We start from the raw sequence: 9,558 nt of genomic DNA on the forward strand, positions 1-9,558 counted from the left end.
TGCTTTTTACCTTGTTTATGGGTGTTTAAATTGTGCACATTGGGTTATTGTGTGAATGATTTTTTTTCTTCATAAATGTGTGGCAAAAGTGGACAATGTACACTTTGATTTTTCTATTTATAAAGCACCATTTTGTAATACTTTTACAATAACTTATTTAAAGGTTTTTGAGGACGTTTAAGACTGAAATAGTGTGTGAATCTCACATTCATTGTTGTCCTGCATTAGACTTCTTAATTTGAAATTCTAATATATACTAAATCAAGTAAAACAAATAATAAATAAAAAATTATTTGTCTGTTGTATTTACACATAAAGAAATTATAGATATGTTTGTATAACAATGTGGACAAACCATCTTAAACATACACATATTTATTATTATATGAAGTCAAATCCTTGACCTCTTTTATAGAAGTTAAGTATTTTAACCACTAACTTATTGGCACGGTGTAAATATACCAATTATTATTATTATTATTATTATTATTATTATTATTATTATTATTATTATTATTATTATTATTATATATGTATACATACTATTAAAGTAGATGTATAATCTACTTCGAGAGCATTTCAAGGAATACTTTTAATTTTTTTAAATAATATTTAAATTTTTATTTATATTATTTATAATATTAATAATTGAAAAAACATTAATTATACCTCAATATTTATATAATAAATGTCATAAGACCTTTGAAATCCAAGATATAAAATAATTTCTATGGTAGGAGTTGGTTAATTATATTATTTTATATATGATATTGCCTCAAAACTCCTCACAAAATTTTAAATTCTCCGATGCGAAGCCGGGGAAAATGCCTAGTATATATTTAAAGTAGATGTTTAATCTGCTTCGAAAGGGTTTCATGGAAAATTGTTAAATTTTTTTTAAATTATTCTATTGCATTTAAGTCTTTGTTTGTATTAAATGTGATATTGATAATAGGAGATGCTTAATTCCGTTTGTTTGTTTTGTGATGTCATTAATAAAAAGAATTTTATGGCACTAATTTTATTAAGGCCATTAAATTGATTTTATGTTAAAAAAACAATAAGAACTTCTAATGAAACTTTGATATTGTATGGGAAGTGGAAATCTTTCCTAATTTTTTTTTTAACTTTTTTTGTTTTAAAAAATATTTAAAAAATTTTATTTGGTATTACATTAAATATGGAAACTACAAAAAAAAAATAAAAACTAAAAACAAAAAACAAAAAACAAAAAAACAAACAAACAAGGAGACCAATAGATAATATTTCAAGAAAACGTAGTATTTTATAATTTTGTTATACCTTTGAGGAATATTAAAAATAAAAAGAATTTGGATCAAAATAAATTATTAAAAAAAAGAATTAAGTGTATGTTGTAATTTAATTATTACACCATTAATTTCATTCAGGGTAGATTGGTTTACCATTAAATATTTAATAAGACCTTACAATGAAGACCAATAGTCTTCGAAAAGCGGAAATCTTTACTAATTCTTTTAAAAATATTTGGTATTGCATTAAATATGAGAAATTTAAAAAAAATACGATAAAGCAATAGATTATATTTTTAAAAAAATGAAAGAACAATTTATAATTTAGTTATGCCTGGAGGAACTTTATAATTATGATTAGATGAACATAACGAAATCCAATGTTGTAAATTAATTATTATTATTATTATTATTATTATTATTAAAAGATTTAATGACATTAATTTGGTTAAGAGCATTAAATTGGTTTAACATTAAATATTTAATAAGATATTCCAATTAAAACTGATAATTTTTGGAAAGTGGAAATAATTACATTAAATTAATTCGATTATTTTAAGGGATATATGTGAAAAATAATAGCATTGCACTCGGTGAGTAATTTTTTTAAAAGATTTAAAAAAAGGGTGAAAATGAAATAGCAATAGTTTCAAACTTACTAATCATACACTTTAGGTTTATGTGAAGATAGATAGACTATTATAGAAGAAAATGAAGAGATTAAAATAAAGCCTAAACGACATTGAATGATAGAGGTGTTCATATTAACCAAATTTTAATGAAAATGAATAACAAATTTTAAAGTTGGTTCTCTTCCAATACAATTCATACAATTCCCTTTCTCGGTATAACTTTTCTTTTCTCATAAAAATGTTATGCTCTCATGTATCTATAATGTTACAGTTTAGTTTGCCATAGTTTTCCTACTTTTATAATTTATATTGTTCATTCATTTGTTGTTCGGTTGTGTTCTTTTTGTTGTAAATATCAAATATATTTGATACGTTTTTATTTAGATAAATTTGCTGATAGTGAAAAAACCAAGTAAATGTTCTACCAAATATTTTATTAATCTATTTTGTCAAATTTAAAATCATAATAACTGAGGTTTGTACTAATTTAAATTCTTATCAAGCATATACATCAAGAAAATTTTAGAATTGGTTGAAGACTTTGGGATTGCTTATTCGAATTATACACAAATTGTTAGGTTGGCTTTTGTTGGAATGGATTTTGATGTAAGTGATTATAAATAAATAAATAAAGAAAACTATACTTAGCATCATTTAGTTTATCTCTTTATATTTTTTAATTACAATTAAAGCAACTTACATTTCAAATTTTTAGTTACTGTTCCTAATTGTTGGAACATGCATAGAATGATAGGCTTCATGTCCTCTATGAAGGACTCGGGCTTAGTCGAATAGGGTTGCGTGTGCTCACTCAACCTTGATTCTATGCTAACAAATGTAATGCAAATGTTATGCAGCTAGGATATCTACATATATTATATATAATTCCAAATTGCATAGTAGTATACACACAATATATATCTAACTACAATTGTTTGGAATACGTAAGCTTTGATGGGCATCGTCTATGATACCAAAGATCTTCTCATGAGAATATTTTCAAAACTCAATAATGTAAACACTATTTTTGTATTCTTTTGCTTTATTATAAATGAACATTATCATCAATATTTATTTCACACAAATATACATATTTTAAAACCATCATAATTGCAAAATCTTCAAAGCAGAGCGAGAGAATTATACTAGTTATTACTATTACTGCTACTATTTTGGATAAAGTGGACAAACAACTTGCAACTATGTACAGAATAATCATTTCTTATCACTCTCCCACAACAGGAAAGAAGACTCTAATCCAACCACGCTTAAATTTTAATAATTCTTTTACTTAGAGAAACTCACAAAATGAGGTCTACATTTTAAAGATGAGACAAAATGAATTTGAATTGTATTAAATATATTAACTTGTTTATTAGATGACCGATTTCATATTTAAATATTTTAACACATTTATTGAATAAATCATATTCCAACCCAATACATTTGAAAGATCATATCTATTAAGATATACAGCAAGTTTTATGGCAAATAAAAAATAATACAAAATTAATGAATATTGAAATTCCATTGATGTTCTTTCCATAAATCAATATATCAATCATAATAAATTCCATATTCTCTGTCCAGCTTTAAAAATACCAAACAATGTGCACCAAAATCTTCGTACACTATCTATGGCAATAAAATAAACTATAATAAAGCATTGAATCAATTTCCATTTATAAGTCCTGCACTTTCTATGGTCATCCATCACTTGGATGTTTCCTTCCCTTTTGCATGTCTCCTTCCCTTATTGTTGGTTGTCCGCTTAATTTGTTATGTTTTATTTTTGTCTTTTCCCGTGCTCGTCTTTGGTGACCGGTTCTTTTTTAAAATTTGTGTTGTTTTTCTGTCTTTATCCATTTATACTTGGTCTCTCATCTTGCAATGAATCTGTGGTTTATCCACTTTTTCTTAAAAAAAAAACATTCAAGTTCTCCTTAATTCAATCCAAACAAGAAACTCTTTAGCATCTAATCATTGCCCGCAAATCACCAGCAAAACAACCCCAAAAACCTCCATCTCTTTCTCTCCCCCACGTTTGCATGCATGGGCAAGAACCACCAAACTCAAACCATGCACACATACAATAACAATACTCACACTGATCATCATCTCACATGTTCTTCTTCTTCTTCTTCTTCTCTTGTAGATGAACCTAAAGAGTCTCCAATAGAGCAAGTGCGTCACACTGTGCCAACAACCGACGATCCGATGATGCCTGTGCTGACATTCCGGACATGGGTCCTTGGAATCTCAGCAAGTTTGGTCATAAACCTCACAATCACCTTCTTTGGATTCCGGCAAAACCCGATGGTCATGAGCACTACACTGACCCAGATACTCATGCTCCCCATTGGCAGGATCATGGCCTCTACCCTTCCGGCGAGGCAAGTGAAGATTCCTTGGGTTGGCTTTTCCTTCTCCCTAAACCCTGGGCCATTCAACATCAAGGAGCATGTCCTTGCAGATACACTCTCCGTTGGTGGAGGGTATCCTTTCTCTCTGCATATAGTTACATTGAAGAAGGTCTTCTTCGAACAAAATATTAATATAATTCCAAGTTTCATGATGATAATATCAACTCAGGTATGAGTGGTTCTTGTTTTCCTTTGAAGTTTGTTTGGAAGTTAATCATGAGGTTGACTTATAGTCTTATACAATTGACAGTTACTTGGTTATGGTATTGCTGGGTTGTTCAACAAATTGCTAGTTCAATCTCCTTATATGTGGTGGCCTACCACTTTAAGTACTGTCAGCATGTTTAGGTCTCTCCTTTTCCCTCTTTTTTTAAATAAAATTTGTCATGAATACAATATATGTTTACTTTTTGTTTTCTTCTAATTTTTTTAGAGCGCTGCATGAGACAGAAGAGGTAAAACTAAAAGGGAAGTCATCAAAATTTCAGCTGTTGATCATGGCAGGGATATCTAGCTTTGCTTATTATATAATTCCTAATTTCTTCTTCCCATCTCTAACAGCTCTTTCAATGGTTTGTTGGATTTGGAAAAGATCAATCACAGCACAACAAATAGGTTCAGGTCTTCATGGTCTTGGCCTTGGCTCTATTGCCTTTGATTGGAATGCTATCTCAGGATTCTTGGGTAGCCCCATGTCTTTGCCTCTGTTTACTATAATGAATACAATGGCAGGGTTTGTCTTAATGCTCTACATCATAGTCCCAATTAGTTATTGGTCCAATTTATTTGAGTCAAAGAGATTTCCCATCTTCTCTTCTGATGTTTTTGATTATGATGGTCAAAACTACAATGTGTCTCGTGTTCTTAATCCTATAACCAATCAACTTGATGTTGAGGCCTATAACAACTACTCAAAGCTCTATCAGAGCATCACTTATGTTCTCAAATCAGGGTTTGGATTTGCTGCTGCTGTTGCAACTCTGACTCATGTTGCCTTATTCTATGGAAGGTAATCTCCAATCAAACTCATTTAATATGGAGTGAAAAGTAACCATGCCTCAGTTACATATTTTTTTTTTTTTTTCCTTGTGACATGCAGATCATTATGGCAACAATTTATTCATGCATACAAAAATGAGGAAGGAGATGTGCATAATCATCTAATGAGAAAATACAAAGCTATTCCCATGTGGTGGTACTGCGTTATGGTAGCAATATCCATTGGGCTTGGATTTGCAATCTGTGAAAGGCTTTGGCAATGAGTTCCAGCTTCCATTCTGGGGGCTTTTGTTGGCATGTGCTCTGGTTCTCCTTTTTCTACCTGCACTGGGCGTCATTTTGGCAATCTCTGGCAATGTGATTATTATATTATTTCATTTCAAAATTTTAACTCTTAATCAAAATATTTACACAACTTATTATTAATTCATTAATTAATTATTCTATGTTCCAGGCAACAGACACTAACATCGTGGAAGAGTTGATAATCTCATACTTGTATCCAGGAAGGCCATTTGCCAATATGACTTTCAACAGCTATGCTACAATGAGCAGGTCCAATGCTTTCAGCCTCCTTAGTCAACTTAAGGTTGGTCACTACATGAAGATTCCCCCCAGGTCTATGTTCATTGCTCAGGTAAATTATCTAACTAACTAACTGACAAATTAATCAACAATTAACTACTTGACCTTCTTAGCAAGCAAGCAAGCAATCATAATTTGCAACAATCTTGCAACAGATTGCAGGAACTTTGATCGCAACTTTGATCTGTTTCTTTTTCAACTGGTGGATTATCAGCTCCATCAACAACATATGCCACCTGGAAAAACTACCTAAAGGAAGCCCATGGACATGTCCAAGTGAAAGAATCCGCTACACCAATACAATTAACTGGGGAATCATTGGTCCTCAACATCTTTACTACCCAGATGGTCTTTACAGCTCAATTTATTACTTCTTTCTCATTGGCTTGATAATGCCGATTATCACATGGCTATTAACTCTAGCTTTTCCGGCCAAAAAATGGCTACGTTCAATTAATTTTCCGATCATGTTCTCTGCCGGTGCTAGTGTTTTACCTGCCACTGCTGTTACCTTTTGGTCTTGGTTTGTGACCGGTGTTTTCTTTCACTTTGTGCTGTCAAAGAGGTTTGGAGATGAATGGATGGAGAAAGGGTTCTTATTATCTGCAGCTCTGGAGTCTGGATGTGCTATTGCAGGTCTTTTGCTTTCTGCAACTCTTCAGTTGGGTGGTGTTTATGGAATTTCTTGGTGGGGGATGGATCTAGATGATCATTGCCCGCTTGCACATTGCCCTACCACACCTGGTATTGAAGTTGATGGTTGTCCTACTCTCTACTAATTTGTCCCTCTTTCAAAGTCTTTATCGCTTACGGAGGGACTCCTTTATTTTACTGTTGGGCTATACTTACATTGGAAAGTTTTTTTTTATTTTATTTTCTCTGGTATGGAATTAAAGTATATATATTTCATATTAGGGTTGTTATATTTTTTTTTTCCTTTGTCTTCCCTTTTTATTTCATTAATAAGCCAATCAGTGAAGATGCTACTATCAACTTTTTACTCTTTATTGTATTGTGTGGATGCTTTTGTTTTTAATATATTTTAAAAAATATGGACAAATATGATTAAAAATATAATATATTATATCTGAAAGAAACAAATTAAAGAGTGTAATGTGCTACGAGTTATGAGTTTTTTTCTTTTTTTAACAAAAATGAATAAATCACATATATATTAATTAGAAAAAAAAACATAACAAACAAAGTACACCAATACTGACACTTCCACTAGCAATGAAAAAAAGTAGAAAGCAAATACATTAAGGTAGGAAAAGATGCATTGGAAATACAATTTTAATTACAATAGTAAACACATATATATAAATATATATTTCTCAATTTATAAATAAAAATAAAACATAACTCATGGCTCTTTTCTCTTGATTTGAACGAGTTAAAGGAGACAAATTTTATAAATAAAAATAAACCATAATTCTGAATGTGTTATTGCACGCCTATTGGTGTATGCAACTCTTCAATTGGGTGGTGTTTATAAGATTTTTTTGGTGAAGGTTGGATTTAGATGACCATTGCCGGCTTACACATTGCCCTACTACCCCTAATATTGAAGTTGTTGGTTGTCCTACTCGTCACTCTCATCATTGGGCCGAGCCAGGCCTAGCCCAGAAAATTTAGCCTTTAATCCAGTCCAAGTCCAAATCCGATGAGCCTCATGAATAGTTTGGACTGGGTCGGGCCGTCCCAAATTTTAAATACGAAGCCAATGGTCCAGTTCATGGCTTGGTTTTTTGGATCAATCATTCAATCAGGCTAAGATCGATTTATTGGATTCGGCTTGAATTTTTTTTATTTTATTGAAAAAGTGGATAAACCACAATCATTCCATAAAAACCCGAACAAATAAAGTACAACAGAAGTCCACTAGCTGTGGAACCCAACAAAAATTGAGGAACAACGGGCCTCCTCCTGACCCACATATAAACAAATAGAACTACCTCACTACATCATCTAGAGCCTCCTCAGTCGACTGTGGCACCACTGCCCCCTCAGACTGAGGTCCCGTGAAATCTAAACTGCGCCGAATGGAGGAAATAGAATCATCAAGAGTCGATCTCAACCCATCCGGAGTTGTAGAGAACCAAGATAATATGAAATGATCAGTTTTAACTAAAACAGCATGCGGGCTCACACATTTATCTAAAAAAATAACATCATTTCTCGCAAGCCAAATAGCCCACACAAAAGCTTTAAAAACCCCGTCCCCCACCACGCTGAATCATGGGGTCAGAGCGACCCTCCAAACCCCCCACGATATCGACATCAAACTCGGAAGAGCCGGTAACTGGACTACTTTACTAAGCTGTGCTCACACTTCCAAGGAGAAAACGACATTGTAAAAAAAGATGATCCACAGATTCCACCGCTTCGTGACACAACACACATGTGTCAGTCGGAAGCTTGTTACATCTCCGTTTAGCCATATTTTTTAGAGTCAGGATTTTATCTTTCCAAGCTAACCAGTTGAAGATATTGACCTTCCGCGGGCAAGGTCCTTTCCAAAAAAACATAGCAATTGGGCACCGAAGACCCCCGCCATTCAGGCGGTCGTAGAAGGATTTGACAAAGAAGGAACCATTGGCGTTCAAACTCCAAAGCCTCACATCCTTATCAAACCCCGCAGGGGAGATCCGGTTGACAAGGAGCATCTCCGAGTCAACGTGCTCATCCGAAAATGGTTGTCGAACAAGAAGATGCCTCAAATCGAACACAGAAGCCTTCTGCATTGGAGAGGCCAAAAACTCATTTGGCCAAAGATGCATAGGTGCGCGGCCATTGAGCCATCTGTCCTTCCAAAATAGCGCCTCCGTCCCAGAGTGGACTTTAACCGTAACACACCCATTAAAAGCCGTCAAGCCTTTCAGGACCCCCGACCAGAAGAAAGAAACCCTGCCCCGCGGCTGGCCAAACAAATTCCAAGTCGTCAAATTGTAATTGAATTTAATCACCCTCGCACAACACCAATTCGAATCAGTTAAAAATTTCCATCTCCATTTCCCCAGCAGGGCCATATTGAAAACAGACAGATTCAATATGCCCCAACCACCCTATTCCTTCAAGCGACATATAGCCTGCCAAGCGACAAGACGGCACCTAAGGATATCCATGTCAGGACCCGACCACAAAAAATCCCGGCGCACCCGGTCAATCTCTTTAATGACCCATTTGGGAAGGCGAAACATGGACATCCAAAATGTCGGCAAGGAGGAAAGGACCGAATTTAAAAGAGTGAGCCTGCCACCGATAGAGAGATAGTTTGATTTCCACGTCGACAGGCGGCCTTTGATTTTGTCAATTAAACAGCTCCAGTCTTGTTTACGAGGCCTTCTTCCGGAAATCGGAATGCCCAGATAGGTAACCGGGAGACGGCTCACGGAACAGCAAAAGGTATTCGCGGTCCTCTCATCCGGTAGCTGGTGCGGATTGCTAGAGTAAAGACAAGTCTTGGCAAAGTTGGTTTCCAAACCCGAGAGCCCTTCAAAAACCAGTAAAATCATCTTAATGATTCGCAGATCTTCCGCCCCCCCAGTGGTCACAATCAGGAAGTCATCCGCATAATGTAAATTACAAATGCTACCAGCTTCCCCTACCGGAACACCGACCAAAATTTGAGAAAACAGCGTGTTCTCA

The 9,558-nt window shown here is 33.9% G+C and overlaps 1 protein-coding gene across 1 annotated transcript; it reads left to right on the forward strand.

Moving 5' to 3' along the window:
* The first annotated feature begins 3,955 nt into the window (after window positions 1-3,955).
* On the forward strand, window positions 3,956-6,689 carry LOC120265237 (oligopeptide transporter 5-like). Its single transcript, XM_039273117.1, has 7 exons — window positions 3,956-4,495; window positions 4,577-4,674; window positions 4,760-5,335; window positions 5,426-5,534; window positions 5,596-5,682; window positions 5,780-5,962; window positions 6,066-6,689. Exons 1-7 carry the CDS (start codon window positions 3,956-3,958, stop codon window positions 6,687-6,689), a joined length of 2,217 nt encoding a protein of 738 aa, XP_039129051.1.
* Window positions 6,690-9,558: the final 2,869 nt, after the last annotated feature.

Source organism: Dioscorea cayenensis, chromosome 7 (assembly GCF_009730915.1).
Source record: "Dioscorea cayenensis subsp. rotundata cultivar TDr96_F1 chromosome 7, TDr96_F1_v2_PseudoChromosome.rev07_lg8_w22 25.fasta, whole genome shotgun sequence".
In the NCBI taxonomy this organism is placed as follows: Eukaryota; Viridiplantae; Streptophyta; class Magnoliopsida; order Dioscoreales; family Dioscoreaceae; genus Dioscorea; species Dioscorea cayenensis.

What these genes read in the sequence shown, in the direction of transcription:
- LOC120265237 (XM_039273117.1), top strand. Translation starts at nt 3,956, where the DNA reads ATGGGCAAGAACCACCAAACTCAAACCATGCACACATACAATAACAAT. An exon ending in AGTACTGTCAGCATGTTTAG is followed by an intron (nt 4,675 to 4,759) that starts GTCTCTCCTTTT and finishes TAATTTTTTTAG; the next exon opens with AGCGCTGCATGAGACAGAAG. An exon ending in TTTTGGCAATCTCTGGCAAT is followed by an intron (nt 5,683 to 5,779) that starts GTGATTATTATA and finishes TCTATGTTCCAG; the next exon opens with GCAACAGACACTAACATCGT.